A 22,693-nucleotide genomic window follows, 5' to 3' on the forward strand; every position below is an offset into this window, starting at 1 on the left:
CCCGGTCGGGGAGGGCGCTGCCGGAGTGCCACGTTGGGCCCGGCGGCGACGCGAGGGCGAGGGGCCGGCTCTGGGCGCCGGCTCGGGGCGCTGGCGCCGGGCTGCGGGGCCGCAGGGACCGCGGGGGCCGTTGGGGCCGTTGCGCCGCGCGGGGCGAGCCGGCCGGCGACGTGTCCCGTCCGAGGGCGGCTCTGGCTGAGGGCGGAGGGACCGGCGCGGCGCCGGGGGCAGCGGCTGCGGCGGGAGGGCGGCGCCGGGGGCCGCTGCCCCCGGGAGAGCCGGCCGCGATGCTGGCGGAAAACCTGGTGGAGGAGTTCGAGATGGAGGACGAGCCGTGGTACGACCCCCAGGACCTCCAGCAAGGTGAGGCCGTGGGCGCGCGCGCGGGCGGGCAGGCCGGCGGGCGGCCTGGCGGAGGCGGCTCGGGGCCGCGAAGATGTGATCAAGTTGCTTTTGCCGGCGGCCCGGGGGACGCCAGGTGCTGGGGAGGGGACGGGCGCGCACCTGGCGTCCCCGGCACCTGGCGTGGGGACCGGCGCGCACCTGCCGGCCCCTCCCCCGAGGGTGGCTGTGCGCGGGGCCCGGGCGGCCGCGCAGTCCCCGCATCAGCCCCGGCGCGCGTGGACCGCTAGCCGAGCGCCTCGCGGGGAGATGCCCCACGTACCCGGGGGCCCTCTGCTCCCTCCGGGCGGCGCTGCAGCGGCGGGCAGTTGCGCAGGTGCCGCGGGGGACGGTGCGCTGCGGCAGGACCGGTGTCCAGCCCCGTGTGCCCTTGGGGTCCCGGGTCACTCGGCGCGAAGGTGACTGCTTTGCTGTTAGCCCATTTTCCAGGCGAGGAAAGCGGGGGGGGGGGGGGGGGGGCAGAGCGGCCTAGGGACGTCCCGCGAGTGGCAGGCACTGCGCTCGGAATGAGGAGTCCCAGTCGCTGTCCAAAGCCCAAACCCGATCTCTTTGTTACGGTCGGTTTACAGCTTCCCAGCGCGGCGTTAGACTGCGGGGGGCGGGGGGAACTGTTCCTGCCGAGAGTTCACCGGAGGCCCTGAAATGACCGGTGGCCATCTCTCCCTCTGCCTCGACCTCTCCCTTCACTCTGCCAGACAGGCCTCCCGTCTTGCCTTGGGTTTCTTGCTGCCGGTGTTGCCGGTGTGTCTCCAGAGAACCTTCGAGGGCCCTCCCTTTGGAGGCAGCCCCTCCCCCCTTACGTATTAATAAAAAGAATTTGCAATTGGGGAACGCTTTTTCGTGCGCTAGGCACGGAGGGACCTCCACACATGGCAGGTGCGGCGGTGACATTTCATCCTCCCATCGACTGTGGAGGTAGCAGTACATAGATACTGTTATTGGGGGAGCGAGGATTCCACACCGAACTCCAGAGCAGCCCTGGCCGCGTGGCTCAGTTGATTAGTGTCGACCAGAGATACACTTGAGGTTGCGGTTCAATCCCTGGTCAGGGCACATACAAGACTCAACCAATGAATGCATACACCCCACTGCTTTAGTGGAACAACAAATTAATGTTTCTCTCTCTCCCAAATCAGTCAATAAAAAAAAAAACTTACAAAACAAACTCCAGAGCAAAAGTTTCTTAACCATTATACTGAATAATCCTCAGGAATTTTTGTCAGCCGTCTTCCTTTTCTGCAATTCTCTGGAAATCCACTTTTCAAGCTCTAGCTTGCACTGAAAATTAACATTTCACTTAGGTGCATATGAAATGACCTTGGTGCTTGTTCACGGCTAACCCTTGAACTTGGTGGGGGAGGAAGAAGGAATGCAGGCTCGCATGACTCACAGGAAAGGAAAATAAAGCAAGTACTTCTCTGGGGAAAGGTGATTTCTTGGGTCAGTATGCTGGGGACAGTCACTTAAACCAGATTAGTTCACCCTTTCGCCCGCTGATACGGTAGGAGCCATTTAACCGCGGCCGTGCGGTAGCTGCCATGATGTTCCATATGTCCGCAGACAGATTTGTCTCATTTTAATATGCCTGTTTTCAGAATTCCCCATAAGGACTGATGGCCTAGTTTGATCCTTTCTCCAGGATTAATGTGACAACCACTCTGCATTACAACATTTCAAACATTTCATTAGAATATACACTAAGCAGTTTGTATACTCGAAGCTAAGTTTTTTCCCCTGCATTTAAGAAGCACAGATCTGTACAGGCTTGGGGTTTTTTGTTGTTGTTGTCGCTGTTGTTGTTTGATCTAGCATAATGCTTAGCACATAATAGAAGCTCAGTTTTAGTATTTGTTGGACTGAAGTGAGGCACTTCTCCAGGATGACCGTTTTGTAGGGCTCTCTTCTATCCGGTACCTCAGTCCACACTGTACTTTGTCCTGTGGGAGATTGTTAGGGACAACCACTCGTAATATTTCAGTCTACCTGAGAAACCAATGCCGCTTGCTGGGTTTTCATGTACAGCTCTGTCACCTCTGATCAGAAGGCAGTCGCCAGATGTTCAAGTGAACGAAACCTCAGAGAACAAAGAGCACAGGTCTGCCCCTCCTTAATCACAGCCTCTCTGCCTTTGGACCTTGTTCTGTGCCTCTCGGAGGACTTTCACACCCATTATCGCAGGGGACTTTGACATCACCCCGTACATCATAGCCACGTGTGTGTCCAGTGGAACAGACGTGAAATGCCAACAGTCACAACTTGTGAATATGGCCGTAAAAGACTGAGTCCTGTTGAACAGATAGATAAGCAGGTGTTACCAGATGCAAACATCTGTCTGTCCGTTCGTGAACATCCTCACTACGGACAGGCCTCGTTCCATCACACTTCACTCGACTGGGCACACGGGTGTTGTGTTGTTCTGGTTGGTTGTTTTCTACAAATGGAAGGCAAGACCGTCCACCAGCAGAAAGATTATGACGCACTTGATTTTGATACTCACTTTCTTACGGTGGTCTGGGACTGAGCCCACACTATCTTAAGGTCTGCCTGTATTCACTTGACAGAATGAGCCTTATTTGGAGAGAAAAAAAAGTCATCAAAAAAAATTTTTTTTTTTCCTTTTGCAATAGAAGCATTACTTAAGTAGTTTGAATTTTTGTATCAAAGTTTGCTGGGACATTCTTCCTTAAATTAAAGTTACTGAAAAAATAAAATCGAGCCTCAGAAGGTTCTGGTCTACTCTCCACACCTTTTCAGAAACACGCAAAGGCTGTGTGCAGCCTGGAGGAGAAAGCCTTTGCTTCTACAAAACACTTTGATGAAGAGATTGTCTTTTGTTCGAGGGCTGCCCGGGCGCAGAGAGAATGCTGACAGTGATCTCTGTGGGGTGATCCTTTCTGGGGCAGCGGGAGCCTTCTGTGCAGGTAACGACGGTGCTGGCTTTGAAATGTGCCCCGGAGAGCGAGGTGGAAGGACTTCTTTCAGACCAGCTGCGATTCTCATTGTCATCTGGTGCGCTGTGCAAGCTCAGAATGAGGATTCAGGTTTCTACCACATGGAGCAGCAAATGAAATCTTCCTCCAAAGGAATCCTAAGATTGCTAACTTGTTTTCAAGAAGAGTACATTTTCCTCCGGTGTGCAACTCATTTGCTGACTCACTGTTTGGGGGGTCATTTAAAACTGACACTGGTTTTCTTGATGTTTCTATTTAAGTTTTTTTGCTTCCCAATTATAGTAACGTTGGCAACAGCACTTACACAGACGCATCAGCCAATGACGCACTTGACTTTAGTAATAGGAAAAGCTCTCAGCCTTAATATTATTGAATTTACGCTGCAGACCACAGCTAACATGGCAATAATGTTGTCCTCATATCGTTTTTGTGAAAACTGAGGAAAATAAGAAACATAAAAATAGCAGTGGAATGTCAAGGTTTCTGACTTCCAGAAGAAAGATCTTTTTAAAAATTCACTCTGGCTGCTGGAGCTGATTTTTTTTTTTTTTCCTCCTAAGGCACAGGGCCAAGTAGAGCGTCTGTTTAAAGTTAACAGTGTACAGTGTTAAAACAGGTCATCATCACTGGCAGAGGCTGATTAGTGCAAGAATATTAAGCACGAAGGTGTTGCTAGGCTGTGGTTCTTAAGCCTGCAGTAAATCTGTGGTATTTTTAGTGCTGCCTAGACCAGTTCAATAGGACTTCGAAAAGGCAACCTCTCAATGAAAATGCCTTATTGGAAAATAGATGCACAGGTGCACACACCTTCAAAACTGCACTGTTTCCTTTTCTTTCCTGCCTCAATTAAAAACAACAATAAGTAACATTGACTACTCTCCTGTTTCCACCACTAGTTATTTAGAAAACCTTTCTCGGGCTTCCTGCCGGCTTCTGGCTCCTTCTGGTTATACTACACAGTTAGGAAATGCACTTGTTTTTTTAAAGACCAAAAAAAGACCCTTGTCCTGGAACTAACAGATGAAGTCATATCCTCTTAGACAAGTGTGACTTCACAGGCACCGTCTTGTTGTCGATGCTTGTCTTGCCAGAATTCTACCCTAAACAGCTTATGAAATATGGACGAGGCTGACACTTGAGGTTGCTGAGCTGGGTTGGGCTTTGTTTAACTGGAAATTAGAGCCGAGATAGGACAGGTCTCAAGTTTTCTTCTGGTCGCCGTCGGCTGGAAGGGTGCTGTACTTGGCATCGCTCTCTGTAGCAACGGGAGAACTGCCTCCAGCTGTGTATTAAGTAGCACAGGCGGTTTGGTGACAGATTGGAAGTAGGTAAGGGAGGTCTGAAGTTAGCCACGCTAGTTAAGAACATCTTTGGTGAGTTACAGCTGGTCCTTCTTTCCCAACGAGGACCACTTTGAAACAGGCCAGGAGAGACGTAAGTAATGTTTGTATGCTTTGTCTTGACTGCAGTGTGGTGACATTCTTTTGCTTGTTTGTTTTTGTGACAGAGACAGAGACAGAGAGAGGGACAGATAGGGACAGACGGACAGGAAGGGAGAGAGATGAGAAGCATCAATTCTTTTTTGCAGCTCCTTAGTCTCCTTAGTTGTTCATTGCTTTCTCATATGTGCCTTGACCAGAGGGCTCCTACCGAGCCAGTGACCCCTTGCTCAAGCCAGTGACCTTGGACTCAAGCCAGCTACCTTGGGCTTCAAGCCAGTGACCTTTGGGCTCAAGTCAGCAACTGTGGGGTCATATTGATGATCCCGTACTCAAGCTGGAGACCCTGCATTCAAGCCAAAAGCCCACAATCAAGCTGGTGAGCGAGCCCGTGCTCAAGCCAGCAACCTCGGGGTTTCAAACCTGGGTCCTCTGAGTCCCAGCCCGATGCTCTCTCCACTCTGCCACCGCCTGGTCAGGCCAGTGTGGTGGCTTTTATGTGGCACTGTGCACATTACATACCCCATGGGTACAACCTAATTATTTCTGGAGCACCTTTAAGCTGTACATAGTCCCCTTTTCACGCAGTGCAAACAGGGTAACTTGCCTGTACTTTCTTTGACGGAGTGGGCGATCAGAGCCAGGTAGCTCCACCCGAGTTTCCCAGGGCCGCCTGTGGAGACAGGTGACGAGGCCAAGCACCTCCTCACCTGGGGAAACGAGTGCTCCCTGCCTCAGAGGAGTGACCCCTGTCAGCAGTCGTGGAGCTCTGTGTCTACGGATAATAAACTAGAGAACGGTGACGAGAGGCAGAATGAGGTCCTGGTGACAGGAGCTTCTGTTTTCCCTTCCACCTGTGTAGATCTGAATCAGGTCAGCCAGTGTCTTTGTGCTTAGAGCGATCTCATCTGGAAAACAGGGCGAGGCTGGTGAACACGCAACACAGTATACAGGGGACCCAGTGCCGAGTTGTCCGCGTGAAGCCTATCTAATTTTGTTAACCACTGTCACCCCAATAAAGTCAATAATATTTAAAAAAAATTAAAAACAGGGCTAAATACCTTGAGAAAATATGAAGATGAATGTTTCTTACATGATTTGAGCCTGTTTGTAAAGGTTCTATCTATTGTAAATACAAGATGTTCCATAACCTTGTTATCTGAAGTCTTTACTACATTAATAGGCATTGATAATATTTAAATCATGAAAGAATATGTTTTAACACCTGTCTACCAATGATACACTGATTTATTTTATTTCTTTTAATGTTTGTTTTATTGATTTTTGACTGGGGGGCTCCAGCTGAGCCAGTGCCCCCTTGCTCAAACCAGTGACCTTGGGCTTCAACCCAGTGACCTTTGGGGTCAAGCCAGTGACCATGGGATCATGTTGATGATCCTGCACTCAAGCCAGCAACTCTGTCCTCAAGCTGGTGACCTCAGGGTTTCGAACCTGGGTCCTCAGCATCCCAGGCTGATACTCTATCCACTGCGCCAGCGCCTGGTCAGATAGAACTAGAGTCCTTTTTGGTATCATTAAATTTTTTATTTCTGACCCTGGCCTGATTGATGGCTTAGTTGGCTGGATCCTCGCCTCAGCACGCCAGGATTGTGGGTTTGGCATATACAGAAACTGATCGATGTTTCTTTTTCTCTCTCTTCTCTCTCTAGGATCAATAAATACAATTTCTAAAATTTTATTTCTGGTATTGTGTATCATACAAACAAATCCTATCTCATGTGCATATATGGTTAAGAAGAGGACTGAAAAATGAAGTTTAAAATAGAAACATGGTTCTGTGCTAAATCAATGTGTAACAATCCTCGCTCCCACTGACATATAGTTAACTCAACAGCCACTTGCCTGGTTTGCTCCTCGTGGAGAAGGACGTGAAGAGAAGGAGAAAAAATGAGACACCCGGGGCAATGTTCATATTACTGATGTATTGTCCTCTTTTTCTTTTTTGACTTAGTAATTTTCAGTCCCCTTAGGGAGACAGCACACTTTGCTTTGACAGTTGCAATATTGCAGTGACACAGGTACAGCAGCCAGATTTCACAGGGACTTCAGTGACGATTTAAATGCCTGCCTGTGCTTTGTTCGAGGCTCTGTCCACAAATGAGATAACCGGGATATGACTAAACCCAGTCCATTAGCAAATAGTTACGACTGTAGAAGCCACAATGCTGACTGAGCGTCCCTAGACCGATGAGTCCTTCTGCATAAAGTGGAAGTGAAGTCTTCTTCACATCTGGCACACAGGGGTGCGTGAGAGAGCACGTGACAGGGGGCGGGCCCCAGTTCATCTGGGTCCTAGGTGGTCCTCAGGTTTCCTCTGGGCCATTCCACCTTCCACAGGGACCCAGTTCAGCGTTGTGCGTTGCGTTGGTCTTGGTGTGTTCTTACTTTAAGACCGGGTCGTATCAAATGATGAAGGGAAGTCATTGGCATGATTCTCTTACGTGCTAGATCTGCAGCTGGCCGCCGAGCTCGGGAAGACACTGCTGGACCGGAACACAGAGTTGGAGGATTCTCTTCAGCAGATGTACGCGACCAATCAGGAGCAGTTACAGGAGATTGAGGTAAATCTACTGGGGAGAGTTACACCTAGAGGCGTGGCCTGTTGCTGCGATGGTGCCAGTTGCATTCTGCTCACATGACACTTGCAGTTAAAAGCAGCGTTTGGCCCTGGCTGGGTGACTCCATTGCTCATCCCGAAGCACAGAGATGGCGGTTTCGGTCCCTGGTCAGGGCACACGTGGGAACAGATTGATGTTCTCTCTCTCTCTCTTTCTCTCCCTCCATCTCTCCATTTCTCTCTTGCTAAAATCAATCATTTTTTTTTAAAGCGATGTTTAATTTCTGCACAGACTTCATTGAGAAGAACGGTCAGGGAGGGCAGACAGGTTGATTCCTCCTTTTAGTCTTTCCCAGCTCAGCAGGGACCGATGAAAGAGATTCCTCTCTGTGCCTTTGGTGAAGTATTAATATATTGAAGTAAATGGGTCAGCGTTTGCCAGGATGTGAAACGGAATAAAGCTGTGAATATTATACTTACTTTTTACTTTTTTCTTTTAAAAAATGAATTATGCAAAGAGGTATAAGACAATAAATAGTAAGATGAACACCTGTGCTCCCACCACCCAGCGTGAGAAAGAGAACTGCCCGCAGGGTGAAGGCTGCTTGGCTGCATCTGCCCTTTCCGTCCCTCCTGGAAACTTCTGGAATGTTTGGTGTAATTCCCTTGTGAAGCCGTCTGGTCTGGGGCTTTTGTTTGATGGGAGTGTTTTTGATTAGTGATTTGATTTTGTTAGCTGTTAGCGATCTGTTCGGATTTTCTGTTTCTTCTTGATTTAAACTTGGAAGGTTGTATGTTTCTAGAAATGTACTCATTTCTTCCAGGTGGTTCAGTATGTTGGCATATAATTGTTCATAGTATTTTTAAATAATCTTTTTTCATATTTCAGCATGTTTATTTTCACTTTTCTTTCATTTCTGATTTTATTTAGTTGGGTTCTCTGACTTGTTTTCTTGGTGAATCTGTTTGAAGGTTTATTGATTTCTACCCACTTTGGGCTTTGTTTGTTCTTTTTCCAGTTCCTTTAGGAGTACAGTTGTTTATTTGCGACTTACCTTGTTTCCTGAGGTAGGCCTGCAAAGCTATGAATTTCCCTCCTACAACTGCTTTGTCTGTGTCCCGTAGATTCTGGGTTGTTGTGTTTTTATTTTCATTTGTCTCGAGGTATCTTTTATTTTCTTTCTTGATCTTGTTATCCCATTCCTTGTTTGGTAACATGTCGTTTCTCCTTCATGTGTTGGTGTATTTTCCAGTTTTCCTTTTGTGACTGATTTCTAGTTTGATACCATTGTATTGGGAGAAGGTGCTTGATATAATTTGTCTTCATAAATGGATTGAGCCTTGCTTTGTGACCTAACATGTTATACCCTGGAAAATGTTCCATATGCACTTGGAAAGAATATATATTCCGCTGCTGAGGTGAAATGTTCTAAAAATATCAATTAAGTTCATCTGCTCCATTGTGTCAGTTAGGGTTGCTATTCCGTGGTTGACTTTCTGTCTTGATCTATCCATTGATTTCAGTGGGGTCTTAAAGCCCCCCACTATGATTATCGCTGTTGATCTCTCCCTTCATGTTCATCAACATTTGCCTTATATATTTAGCTGCTCCTATGTTAGTGCGTAAATGTATGCAAAGGTTATAGCCTCTTGTTGTATTGATCCCTTTCATCAATATGAAATGTCCTCTTTTGTCTCTTGTCACAGCCCTTGTTTTACAGTCTGTTTTGTCAGATGTAAGTGTTGCCGCTCAGCCTGTTTTGTTTGTTTCCATTTGCATGAAGTATCTTTTTCCTCCCCTCCACTTTCGGTCTGTGTTTTGATCTGAAGTTGCTCTCAACTTCTTTCCTACTTTCTTGTAGGAAACATATTATGGGTTTTGTTTTCTTATTCAGCCACCCTGTATCTTTTTATTGGAGCATTTAATCCATTTACATTTAAAGTAATTATTAATAGGTATGTAATTATTGCCATTTTATTGTTTGTATTTTTTAATCTTTTTTTTCCCTTCTTCTTCTTGAAGAAGTCCCTTTAACAGTTCTTGTAATACTTCTTTGGTGGTGGTGAACTCCTTTGGTGTTTTCCTGTCTGGGAAGCTCTTTGTATGTCCTTTGATTCTCAGTGACAGCCCTGCTGGGTAGCGTCATCTTGGCTGTAGGACCTTGCTTTTCATCCGTTTGATTATTTTGTGTCAGTCCATTCTGGGCTGCAGAGTTTCTGTTGAGAAGTCAGCTGACAGTCTTATGGGAGCTCCCTGGTAGGTAACTAACTGCTTTTCTCTTCCTGCTTTTAAGAGTCTCTCTCTGCCTTTAACCTTTGGCATTTTAAGTACAGTGTGTCTTGGGCCTCTGTGGGTTCATCTTGTTTGGGTCTTTCTCCTCTTCCCGGGCTTGTGTGTCCATTTCTTTCACCAGTTTAGGAAAGTTTCTCATCGTTACGTCTTCAAACAGGTTCTGAACCCCTTGCTCTTTCTGGTACCCCTGTGATGTGGATGTTGTTACACTTGATGTTGTCCCAGAGGTCCCTTAAGCTAGCCTCATCTTTCAAAAAAAATTTTGTTTTTTTTTATTTTGCTGTTTTGATATTGTGTCTTCCACTTCCCTGTCTCCCAAGTTGCTGATGTAATTCTCTGCTTCATCTAATTTACTGTTGATTCCTTCTAGGGTCTTCTTTATTTCAGATGCTGTATTCGTCATTTCTGACTGGGTTTTGGGGGGGGGGGTTCTATCTCTGTGTAAGTTCTCGCTGCGCTCATCTGCTTTTCTCCTAAGCTCATCAAACATCCTTAGAACCAGTGTGTTAAACTCTGAATCTGGTAGAGTGCTCCCTCCATTCTGTTTTCAGTTCTTTTTCTCTGCAGCTTTGTCCCGTTCTTTCTCTTTGGACCTGTTTCTCTGTCTCCTCGTTCGGCTGCCGTTCAGTGTGTGTCTCTGGGTTGATGAGCTGCACCTCCCAGTCTTGGCAGGGTGACCCCCCCACACATAGTAGTTGTCCTGTGAGGACTTGGGACACAGTGCTCCAGGGGTGTCCCTTGGGTGGTCTGTGTGTGGCCTTCAGTTTCAGTCGAGCCTTGATTGCTGTCGCACCCCAGCGGGCAGGACTGCCCCTCCCGTGGACTGGCTGTGAGGACTGGCCCTGAGTGCAGTGGGTGAGCTGCTGGGGGGCGGGCTGACCCCACAGGGGGGCTTTGCTGTGGCCGGGCTCTGGTGCTTGCTACATCCACCCTTCGGGTATATCATTTGTGGAGAGATTGGGTGGTGCTCTGCTTTGGTCTGAAGCCGGCCGATGGGTGTGCTGGCTGTGAAGCCTCTTGGGGGGCTTCTGGTGCAGGCCCAGGTCAGCCGCTGCCTGTGCCCAGCGCGGGGACACCTGGTAGGAGCTACAAAGTGATCTGCAGCCGTTAGCTGCCTCTGCCGGGCTCAGGGGCTCCTGGGGGAGGCCCCGCTGTGAGCCAAGGCCAGCTGCCACTTGTGTCAGGTTTGAGGCCACTTAGCAAGAGGTACAGGGTGCACCGAGGCTAGCCGCTGCTTGTTTGGGGCTTGAGGACCTTTGAGAGATTTTAGGGAAGTCCGCAGTGTGGGCAGAGGCTGGGCACACCAGTTTGGGGGGCAGGGTCTCAGGAGTCACCGGGCAGGGTGACCAGTGTTAGCCAGGTTGGAGACTCCGGGTCAGATTTCTTACCCACCTGCCGGCTGTGTAGGTGGAGAACTCAGCAGAGGAGCAGTGGCCTCTGCCAGCACTTCTGTCTGGGAGAAAGCTGCCCCTGCAGTCCTTACCTTGAAGCCAGACAACCCAGTTCCTCCCCTGCCCCCCTGACATGTCCCCGATGTCCCTTCTCTGGAGGCGAGAGCAGGTGTCTGTGAGTGAGGGCATCTGTGCTCAGCCTTTGGGGCACCTCTTCCTGGCTCCGGTGCTCAGGCCCCTGGGGGAGGGGGGCGGGGACGACTTGCTCCTGGGGGGGAGGGCTCTGCACCCGAGCTCTCCCTTCCTAATCTCAACCGCCACCTGTGGGTGTGGGTCCAGCCTGTTTCAAGTCTCTGCCCCTCCTACTTCTGCCAGTCTTGATGTGGCTTGTTTATACTCTTAGTTGCGGGAGTTCTCCTCATTGTCTGTGTGTTTTAAGGTTTTATTTATTGATTTTACAGAGAGAGGAGAGAGAGGGGTCTGAGGGAGAAGTATCACTTCATAGCTTCTCTCCAGTTGTTCATTGATTGCCTGTCACATGTGCCTTGACCAGGCAAGCCCAGGGTTTCGAACGGCAGCCTCAGCGTTCGGGGTTGATGCTTTACCCACGGTGCCACCACGGGGCAGGTGGACTTCAGGTGGTTCTCAAGGGAGGTGGTTCTATAATTTGGTTGTGATTTTGATGTGGCTGTGGGAGGAAGCAGCACAAGTATTGTCTTTTCTTTTTTAAGTGAGAGGAGGGGAGGCAGAGAAACAGACTCCTGCATGCGCCCCGACCGGGATCCACCCGGCAACCCCATCTGGGGCCAATGTATGAAACAACGAAGCAATCCTCAGTGCTGGGTCAAACCAACTGAGCCACTGGCTGTGGGAGAGGGAGAGGGAGAGAAGGGGGAGGGGAGAGAAGTAGATGGTCATTTCTTCTTTGTGCCCTGACCAGGAATTGAACCCGGGATGTCTGCACACCGGCCAGTACTCTAACCACTGAGCAAACTGGCCAGGGCCAGCACATTATTTTGTATTCCTCCATCTTGACCAGAAATCCGAGTTTCCCTTTTCTGTAATAGTTTGTGAGGCGCTGGTTCATAGATCCAAGTGTGCAACATTTTACAACTTATCCAAAGCTGTTTTTTGTATAAGAACAACACTGTCCTAGATTTCTTCTCTGCCACTACAATCGGTTTCTCCCTTTGTCTTTTTATAAATTGCTTTATGAAAGTCACTAGGGATAGGATGAAAAGAGCAGGTAAAAGCAGCAGTGTGGGCTGAGCCCACTTAGTAGCCAGAGGACTCCCAGGACCAGCGTCCTGCCTGCTCGGCCCAAGTCTGTGGCTGGGCTGACTTCCAGATCACAATAAAGAATTGTCGGTTCTTCCCAATAGTCTAAGAAAGGAAGGCCTGAAGCTTTTGTCAAAGTGCCCAGGTGTACAAAGTGCCCAGCTGCACAAAGTGCCCAGGTGTACAAAGTGCCCAGCTGCACAAAGTGCCCAGCTGCACAAAGTGCCCAGGTGTACAAAGTGCCCAGCTGCACAAAGTGCCCAGGTGTACAAAGTGCCCAGCTGCACAAAGTGCCCAGGTGTACAAAGTGCCCAGCTGCACAAAGTGCCCAGGTGTACAAAGTGCCCAGGTGTACAAAGTGCCCAGCTGCACAAAGTGCCCAGCTGTACAAAGTGCCCAGGTGTACAAAGTGCCCAGCTGTACAAAGTACCCAGGTGTACAAAGTGCCCAGGTGTACAAAGTACCCAGGTGTACAAAGTGCCCAGCTGCACAAAGTGCCCAGGTGTACAAAGTACCCAGGTGTACAAAGTGCCCAGCTGCACAAAGTGCCCAGGTGTACAAAGTACCCAGGTGTACAAAGTGCCCAGGTGTACAAAGTGCCCAGGTGCACAAAGTGCCCAGCTGCACAAAGTGCCCAGGTGTACAAAGTGCCCAGCTGCACAAAGTGCCCAGGTGTACAAAGTGCCCAGCTGCACAAAGAGGCTAATCCCTTACTAAAGGATGACCCTTGTAGAATGTGCCTCATATCACTACAGCCTTAGGGAGCTCCTTCATTTAATAAGGGCTCTTTTCTCAATTCAAACCTTATGTCAGTTTTTCTCTAAGTGAACTTTTTATTGAAACATACATACAGGGAAACCCCACAAGTCCTTCGTATATAGGTCAATGAATTTTTATAAATGGAACCCGCCCATGCAACCAGCGCCCAGATACGAGGGGGGTTATCAGCTCCTGCAGGCAGCACCGCGCTGACCAGCATTCCGTCAGGACAGCCTGCGTTTGGACTTTGCAGGAATGGAATCTCTGGTACAAGCTTTGAACTAACTTTTCAGAATGTTTATTGGGAGATTTCCTGAGTATGAAAGTAATACATGATTTTTTTTTTAACTTAGAAAGTGATGTTGTTGAAAACCAAAGTCAGCTCTTAGCCCACCAACCCAGAGGAATTTTATTTATTATTTTTTTTAACTTTATTCATTTTAGAGAGGAGAGAGAGAGAGGGAGAGAGAAGGGGGGAGGAGCTAGAAGCATCAACTCCCATATGTGCCTTGACCAGGCAAGCCCAGGGTTTTGAACCGGGGACCTCAGTGTTCCAGGTCAACCCAGAGGAATCTTAAATGAGACGTCCAGGCCAGGCCCCGGCACACGCTCCTCGTGGTGCAGGCGGGGCCGTGCAGAGTGGGGGAAGCACCAGGATCAAGGCCCAGAGTGCCACTCGCTCTGAAACAGACAGCAGGAAACTGCCAGAGGGGGTCGTTTTCTAAACGGGACTGACTGCAGGAGTGCTTTCGAAAACCGTCCGTTCCAAACAGTCCTCATAAAAACCGGTCAGTGTTATGCCGGGCACCACCTTTAATGTAAAAAAGTGAACTGTTGAAAGTAATGACTGCCTTCCGGGGTGCCTGAGCCTTTGCCACTTGTAGTCCGTGTGAATCCGAGCACCTGAGTTTTCAGGAATCCAGCGCAACATTCCCCCCTGAGGGGGGAAAGCCGCTTTGGAAGGTAAGGAGCTCTGACCTGCTGGGCAGAGCCGGGTGCTCTCGGAGCCTGCAGTCGTGGACGCGGCTCTTCTCGGAACCTTCACTGTCCCCACAGGAGTGTCCGTCCCACTCAGAGGAGCCTGGTCTGCAGAAAAGAATGAACTCTGTCTGGTGGCGCAGTGGATGGCGCGTCGGCCTGGGATGCTGAGGACCCAGGTTCAAAACCCCGAGGTCGCCAGCTTGAGCACAGGATCATAGATATGACCCAAAGGTCTCTGTCTTGAAGCCCAAGGTCACTGGCTCGAGCAAGGGGTTACTCGGTCTGCTGTAGCCCCCGGTCAAGGCACATATGAGAAAGCAATCAATGAACAACTAAGGTGTCGCAATGAAGAACTGATGCTTCTCATCTCTCCGTTTCTGTCTCTGTCTGTCCCTCTCTCTGTCTCTCTCTTGCTAAAAAGAGAGAAAGAAAAGAAAGAAAGAAAGAAAGAAAGAAAGAAAGAAAGAAAATAAATCTTAAAAACAAGCCAAGCTTTTAATAGTGAGGTTAAAGGTGGTTTTTATTTTCACATTTCTGCTTCCCTGGGTCCCCTCCGTTCCCTGCAGGGGGGTAAATAACAGTATTTTAATCAGTGTAAAGAGGTTTTTCAATGGTAATAGGACATATTTCTTTAGTATTGTGGAAGGTCATTTTGATAACTTAGTTCAGAGGATTTGGGCCTAATCCTTAATATAAGGGTAATCCCAACACCGCGTAAAAGCCGAATTTCCGTTCCGTTTCGTAGGCATTCGAAGTTTGGTTTGTGTCTGTCTTTTCCTGGATTCCTGGTCAGGTTCTGCGGTTGCAAATAGGCGTTGATAGAACCCTGTTGGCCTTTCTTTTCCAAACGTTGGCCTCGGTTGTGCAGGTGGCCTAGTTATAGCTTCAGTGCACAGCCTGAACCTTGTGCTCATAGCCACGGCGACCTTCTGTGCAGATTGCAGGGTGTGCGAGGTGGCTCACAGCTCCCGAACTCGGCTCCTCTGCCTGTGCGCCCTTTGCTGACCCCTGTTCTCCTCCCCCGTTCTGCCTAATCTCCCGTTCCAGAGACACGAACTCTTTTTGGTATTGAAGTTTAGAATCTTGGCAGCCCATGCAAATTCATCTGAGACTATGTATCAAAGAGAGATTCCGACTTGAGAAAACCACATGAGCAGCCGTATCTGTGTCCCTTTAAATGAAGGGTGGACAGTAAGCTCATCTGTTTCCTTCCGGAGACGGAAGAAGTGGGTGAGCACTGATTTGGTGGTTCAGAAGCTCAGCCGGAAAGCAGGGTCCGCCCGGACCAAGTTCCGAGTCAGCACACGCTGAAAGAGTGAACCGTTTTTCCCTTAATTGGCTGCCCAGTTTGGGCTCTCTTGCTAGGTAACCTATCACAGATCCTTGGATTAGTTTTGATTTACTAATAATACGATTAAACCCCGACCACGTGAAAACAAGCTCCCTGCAGCTCTTTGGTTTATCCTTAAAGCCGAGTCCTAAATGGTATCATTGTGTGTTCACCACAGGCTTTTATCTGTCAAATGAGGGGACTTACTGGAGTTTTTCAAATTGCCTCTTTGTGCTTAGTTGCATATTGACTTATTACCTTTCTGTTGGTCACAACTCTTAATTTGAGCATATCTTGAAAGAGGAGCTACATAGTAGCTGGTAGGAATTGTAAACGGCTCTTTCAGATTACCGGGGAGTGTCCGCGCCATGGGAATAAATAGAGAATAATCTGTAAATGGGGCAAGAGAGGAGCGGATTAGTGGCTATCCGGGCCTTTTCCCATGAGGGGTATCGCCAATGCCCTTCTCCAACAGAGACACAGAGTCGGAGAGAGGGATAAACAGGACAGACAGACAGGAACAGAGAGAGATCAATCATCAGTTTTGGGTTTTTTTAATATAATTTTAGTAATTAACTTTATTTTATTTTTTTTGTATTTTTCTGAAGTTGGAAACAGGTAGACAGACAGACTCCCGCATGCGCCCGACCAGGATCCACCCGGCACACCCACCAGGGGGCGATGCTCTGCCCATCTGGGTCATTGCTCCATTGCAACAAGAGCCATTCTAGCGCCTGAGGTGGAGGCCATGGAGCCATCCTCAGCACCCGGCCAACTTTGCTCCAATGGAGCCTCGGCTGCGGGAGGAGAAGAGACAGAGAGGAAGGAGAGGGGGAGGGGTGGAGAAGCAGATGGGCGCTTCTCCTGTGTGCCCTGGCCGGAAATCGAACCCGGACTCCTGCATGCCAGGCCGATGCTCTACGACTGAGCCAACCGGCCAGGGCCAAATCATCAGTTTTTCATTGCGACACCTTAGTTGTTCATTGATTGCTTTCTCATATGTACCTTGACCACAGGCCTTCAGCAGACCGAGTAACCCCTGGCTCGAGCCAGCAACCTTGGGTCCAAGCTGGTGAGCTTTGCTCAAACCAGATGAGCCCGCACTCAAGCTGGCGACCTCGGGGTCTCGAACCTGGGTCCTCTGCATCCCAGTCCGACGTTCTATCCACTGCGCCACCACCTGGTCAGGCGCCCTTCTCCAAGTCTTGGAGTCTCTCGACATGCTTTTGTTTTTGTTGTATTCGTCTAGAATGGCTCAGTTAGAGGGGAAAACAACTATATATTTTTTCCAAATACAAACTATCTGCAGTCCTCCTCCGCTTTAGGCTCTCTTATTTCTGCAAAACATGACACTTTTGCTTCCACATGGACCGTGTGTCCCGTGCTTTTTCGTTGTGAAGGCATTGCTCTCGCTGGGCCATCCTGTGGAGTGGGGACTGGGAGCAGTTCTGTGTGTGGAAGATGTGCGAAAAGCATGTGGAGAGACTTCAAGACTTGGAGAATGGGGGCCATGGGGTGTTGGCGAGCACTCCCGGCGGAGCATTTGCCGCAGGGCTCCTGCCCCGCCCCGTTAGGACACTGGTTTAATTGGAATTTCAAGTTCTTTTCATAAAATAAACCTGTGGTACTGTGGCAGCATACAAATTATGTATTTTCTCTTTGTCCCTCATTCCTGGCACAGAGCTGGTAGAAGCCGTGGAACTTCCTTACTGATGGGATAGGGGTGGTGGCAGGAGGAGGCCTGGGGGGGGGGGGACAGGGACCAGAGGCTGCGCTTAGGGACTAGGTGGCGACGATCTAATCAGCCACACCTTTCATGGGGCTCTGCTAGGTGAAATGAGGCTGAGGGGGTGTGTGGATTGATGAGCGCGCTGACATGCCGGGACTGTGTGTGTGTTGGGGGGGGGCTGTGCAGCCCCAGCCCCGCCCCCTGCCCCCCCCGTGAGGGGCCCCTAACCCCGCCCGTGCCCCCGTGCTGCCCCCAGCCCCGCCCCCTGCCCCCGTGAGGGCCCCTAGCCCCGCCCCTGCCCCCCCGTGAGGGGCCCCTAACCCCGCCCCCAGCCCCGTGCCGCCCCCAGCCCCGCCCCCTGCCCCCGTGAGGGCCCCTAGCCCCGCCCCCTGCCCCCGTGCTGCCCCTAGCCCCGCCCCCAGCCCCGTGCCGCCCCCAGCCCTGCCCCCCCCCCGTGAGGGGCCCCTAACCCCGCCCCCTGCCCCCGTGCTGCCCCTAGCCCCGCCCCTGCCCCGTGCCGCCCCAGCCCCGCCCCCTGCCCCCGTGAGGGCCCCCAGCCCCGCCCCCTGCCCCCGTGCTTCTCTTCCGTTTGACGGCTCCGGCTCCCGAGTTGATGGCTTTGTAAATAAACCAGTAAATGTAAGGAAAGCGCTTTCCCAAGTTCTGAGTGTGGCAGCAAATCATTGAACTTGAGGGCAGGTCATGGGAACCCCCAGGTTATGACGAGTTACCCGGAAGCCCGGCAGCCTCTAGGACGTGCAGCAGCGTCTGAAGTGGGACCAGGGCGGGACCGAGCTCGGGGAGCCCGTGTCAGGACCGCCGCGCGGGCACCAGTGCTGCTGGCGGGTGGCGGGTGGCTTACCTGCCCCCGTCTCACTGCTGCCACCTTCTGTCCCAGTACCTGACCAAGCAGGTGGAGCTGCTGCGCCAGATGAACGAGCAGCACGCGAAGGTGTACGAGCAGCTGGATGGCACAGCGCGGGACCTGGAGGAGACAAACCAGAAGCTCGTGGCGGACAGCAGGGCCTCGCAGCAGAAGATCCAGAGGTGAATGGTGCCGACTCCACCCAGGAAGCCGTCGGAGCCGGGGGTCATCTAGTGTAAACTAGACTAGAGCGTGGCGCTCGTGGCTGCGGGTCAGTGTGGGGTGAGGGCTAGCTCTTCATGATGAGTAGGGATTGGGAAGAAGCCCTTTCCGATGAAGGAAGCCCGGCGCGAGTGGCCGGCAGCTGACCTCCCCTCGGCGCTGGGCCCTCCGTGTCACGGGACCAGCAGCAGCCAGCCCCTCCCTGCCCCTGTCCTTACAGCCTGACCGAGACGATCGAGTGCCTGCAGGCCAACATCGACCACCTGCAGAGCCAGGTGCAGGAGCTCAAGTCCGGCCGAGGGAGGAGCAGCCAGGGAAAGTGTGACCAGAAGTCGGCGCCCAGCTTCTCGAGTCTGAAAGAGCTGTACGACCTGCGCCAGTAAGAGCCCACCTTCCACGAGCGGGCAGGCGGGCGTGTGGGAGGGTCCGGCACAGACGCCCGTGCAGCGGTGGGCTGGTCCGGCACAGACGCCCGTGCAGGGGCCCACGGGCGCGTGGGAGGGTCCTGCTCCGACGCCGTCTGCACCGGTGGGCTGGTCCGGCACAGACGCCCGTGCAGCGGTGGGCTGGTCCTGCACCGACGCCCCTGCACCGGTGGGCTGGTCCGGCACCGACGCCCCTGCACCGGTGGGCTGGTCCGGCACAGACGCCGTCTGCACGCCTGTAGAGTCAGAGCACATCTGAAAAACTCCACTCCCTGTTAGACTTTCAGTGGTTTGAACAAAACCACTTCAACATGCAAATTATAGAGTTCCTGGGTATTAGTAATTCTGTGAAAACTCATTTTCTTTTTCAAGTGAGAGAAGGGGAGATAGTGAGACTCCTGCATGTGCCTTGACCTGGACCCACCTGGTGAACCCCCATCTGGAGCCATGCTTGCAACCAAGCTATTTTTAGTGCCTGAGACAGAGGCTGATGCATTCTAACCAATCCTGCTATGACTGCAGGAGGGGGGAGGGGGAGGGGTGGAGAAGCAGATGGGCGCTTCTCCTTTGTGCCCTGACCAGGAATCGAACCTCGGACATCTACACACCAGGCCAACGCTCTACCACTGAGCCAACTGGCTAGAGCTGAAAACTCATTTTCTAAAGTTTTAGGAGCATTTATTTCTATGTATTTCAATGCTTTTAATGTGTTCAATGTTAGTTTAGAATAAGATGCAGTACTTGTGATAAGATCACAAATTTTGGGATTGCATTTCACATTAGAAATTGAAATTTCAGTAAAACAAAAATCCTGGCAAACTGCTTTTGTGCCTGCAGAAATGCCTTTACAACTCAGTTACGAGATTGACTTTCTGTTTAAGAACTATTTATGGAGCACCTATTGTATGCCGGGTGCCCTGCTAGACCTGAGAAGTCGGGAGCAAAACAGACCGGGTTCCTGCACCTGTGGGCAGATCATCCCACAGATAAAACAGTTGCCAGCGGCAGGGACCCTGAACCGCGGAGGCCAACTCTGTGTTTGAGGTTCTGAACCCTGGCGCAGTGGCTGGTCAGGTCACCTGCGGAGACTCTGCCAGCGTAATAGTACAAGTGATTGTCTCGACCTGAACCAGAGTCTCCAGGTCAGAGTCGAGAGCTGCTAGGAGACTCGGATGTGTATTCCTGGTTAAAATCACTGCAGCCACACTTCTTGGCCTTGGCTGCACGTTAAGGGTCACATGGAGAACTTGGAAAACCCCTTTTAACACTACCCTGGAGACTAGCGGCCAGGGTGGAGGCCACCAGGCCGTTCTGATGCCCCTGGAAAGGTACTCACTAGCCCGACTGCTGGTCTTGGGAATGAATGGGTGTACTGGCGTACTTTTAGTGCTTTAAAAAAGGAGTCTCCAGAAGCTTGTTTTCTAAACATGTTTTAGATGCCCACATCACACTATTTATCTTCAGCCATGGCTCTAGTGAGGAATGGACAAATCGGGGCCCTGTCTCAGTGCTCAAGATACGCCCGGCGGCGGTGTAATAATGTGTCCTTTGCATTCTTCCCCAGACACTTCGTGTACGACCACGTGTTCGCGGAGAGGATCACAGCGCTGCCGGGCCAGCCGGGCCCCGGTGAGGAGGAGGCCCGGCGGCTGCAGGCGGCCGTGCGCTCGCTGCAGGCGCAGCTTAGCCTGGAGCGGCAGCGGCGGGGCGCGCTGGAGGAGGAGTGCGCGCTGGCGCTGCGCGAGAACGCCGAGCTAGAGCAGCAGCTGGAGGCTGCTGGCGCCTGCCGCGCCCGCGCGCTCGAGCTGGAGGTCGAGGTGGCGGAGATGCGGCGTGCGCTGCGGGCGCAGCGGCCCCTCGGGGGCGCGGCTGAGCCGCTGGGGCCCGGCGCGCTCCTCCTGCCGTTCAGGGAGCCCAGCCCGAGCCTGCTGGAGGAGATGCTGCTGGCGGCGCCCGAGCCGCAGCGCAGGCCGCTCAAGCGCAGCAGCAGCGACACGGTGCTCAGCAGCCTGGCGGGCGGCGACATCGTGCGGGGCCACGAGGAGACCTGCATCCGCAGGGCCAAGGCTGTGAAGCAGAGGGGCGTGTCCCTGCTGCACGAGGTGGACACTCAGTACAGCGCCCTGAAGGCCAAGTACGAGGAGCTGCTGAGGAAGTGCCAGCAGGAGGGGGACTCGCTGTCCCACAAGGCCGTGCAGACCGCCAGGGCTCCGGCCAGGGACCCGGCCTCCGCCAGGGACCTGGCTGCCACCAGCGCCCCCGAGCCTGCGGGCTCCCCCGTCGGCACGCCACCTCCTGAGTACAAAGCGCTCTTTAAGGAGATCTTCAGCTGCATCCAAAAGACGAAGCAGGAGATCGATGAGCAGAGAACAAAGTACCACTCTCTGCCCACGCCCTCCTAACGGGGCTCAGCCCCCTCCCCGTCCCCCATCACCTTCTCCTCTCCTAACGGGGCCCAGCCCCCCTGTCCCCCATCACCCTCTGCGCTCCTAAAGGGCTCAGCCCCCTCCCCCTCCCCCATCACCCTCTGCGCTCCTAACGGGGCTCAGCCCCCTCCCCGTCCCCCATCACCTTCTCCTCTCCTAATGGGCTCAGCCCCCCTGTCCCCCATCACCCTCTGTGCTCCTAATGGGCTCAGCCCCCCTGTCCCCCATCACCCTCTGCGCTCCTAACGGGGCTCAGCCCCCTCCCCGTCCCCCATCACCTTCTCCTCTCCTAATGGGCTCAGCCCCCCTGTCCCCCATCACCCTCTGTGCTCCTAACGGGGCCCAGCCCCCCTGTCCCCCCATCACCCTCTGTGCTCCTAATGGGCTCAGCCCCCCTGTCCCCCATCACCCTCTGTGCTCCTAATGGGCTCAGCCCCCCTGTCCCCCATCACCCTCTGTGCTCCTAATGGGCTCAGCCCCCCTGTCCCCCCATCACCCTCTGTGCTCCTAACGGGGCTCAGCCCCCCTGTCCCCCATCACCCTCTGTGCTCCTAACGGGGCTCAGCCCCCCTGTCCCCCATCACCCTCTGTGCTCCTAATGGGCTCAGCCCCCCTGTCCCCCATCACCCTCTGCGCTCCTAATGGGCTCAGCCCCCCTGTCCCCCATCACCCTCTGCGCTCCTAACAGGGCTCAGCCCCCCTGTCCCCCATCACCCTCTGCGCTCCTAACAGGGCTCAGCCCCCCTGTCCCCCATCACCTTCCCCTCTCCTAATGGGCTCAGCCCCCTTGTCCCCATCACCTTCCCCTCTCCTAATGGGCTCAGCCCCCTTGTCCCCCCATCACCCTCTGTGCTCCTAATGGGCTCAGCCCCCCTGTCCCCCCATCACCCTCTGCGCTCCTAACGGGGCTCAGCCCCCTCCTCCTCCCCCATCACCCTCTGCCGCTCCCTCAGACAAGCGTTCGCAGGCCCCAGAGCCTGGAGCTGCTCCCCGCTCTGCTTACTTAGCAAGCGAGATATGTGCAGCGAGGAGATGGTCCGTCTGATCAGTTCTCTAACCCAGTTCCCTTCAGGCCCCCTGGGAAGTTCCCATGACAGACTGGCCTCCGCCTGGCGTGCTGATGAGGTGCCCTTCCGTCCCAGTCCGGTCAGTGGGAAACCCCAGAGGCAGCCGGGCAGGCCTGTGCCCCGGGAGCTAGCACGCGGGGTGGTCACGCGGTGCAGGGTATGTCGGGAGAGGGCGAGGCTGACGCTCAGCCAAGGCCTCCCTGCTGCCTCCGCGCTGAGCTCAGACCCGTGGAAGTCCGACGGCGGCCAGCCTGCACTGACTGTGGCTTCACAAACACCGCGGGGTACTGTGAATTCATTAAGAAGATTCAGCTGGGAGTAGGGATCTAATCCAGAGAAACAGTATTAACAAAGAGCCCACACCTGAGGCTGGTTTGCTACCAGCCGAACTGCGTGACGGGCAATCCTAACAGGTGTAAATCCACTGAGCACCGCCCCCCAAGGCCCGCTCTGCTTGACCAGTCTGCCTGGCCGCCTCTGCCCCGAGGGCCCCTACTCCTCATCCCAATGTCTTCATGCAAAGCAGCGGTTAGGACAACGAGGACACACCTCTCCTT

General features: G+C 52.6%; 1 protein-coding gene across 1 annotated transcript; it reads left to right on the plus strand.

The window, feature by feature from the left end:
- Window positions 1-21,128, plus strand: CDR2 (cerebellar degeneration related protein 2). Its single transcript, XM_066383443.1, has 5 exons — window positions 1-363; window positions 7,262-7,374; window positions 18,030-18,178; window positions 18,439-18,597; window positions 20,208-21,128. The coding sequence occupies exons 1-5, from the start codon at window positions 288-290 to the stop codon at window positions 21,043-21,045; spliced, it is 1,335 nt and encodes a 444-aa protein (XP_066239540.1). The 5' UTR covers window positions 1-287; the 3' UTR covers window positions 21,046-21,128.
- The last annotated feature ends 1,565 nt before the right edge of the window (window positions 21,129-22,693 follow it).

This window comes from Saccopteryx leptura, chromosome 4, assembly GCF_036850995.1.
Source record: "Saccopteryx leptura isolate mSacLep1 chromosome 4, mSacLep1_pri_phased_curated, whole genome shotgun sequence".
Taxonomy (NCBI): Eukaryota; Metazoa; Chordata; class Mammalia; order Chiroptera; family Emballonuridae; genus Saccopteryx; species Saccopteryx leptura.

Excerpts from the sequence above, each read along its gene's own strand:
- CDR2 (XM_066383443.1), top strand. The coding sequence starts at position 288 with ATGCTGGCGGAAAACCTGGTGGAGGAGTTCGAGATGGAGGACGAGCCG. Across the intron at positions 364-7,261 it reads CCCCCAGGACCTCCAGCAAG|ATCTGCAGCTGGCCGCCGAG; the intron begins GTGAGGCCGTGG and ends CTTACGTGCTAG. Across the intron at positions 7,375-18,029 it reads AGCAGTTACAGGAGATTGAG|TACCTGACCAAGCAGGTGGA; the intron begins GTAAATCTACTG and ends CTTCTGTCCCAG.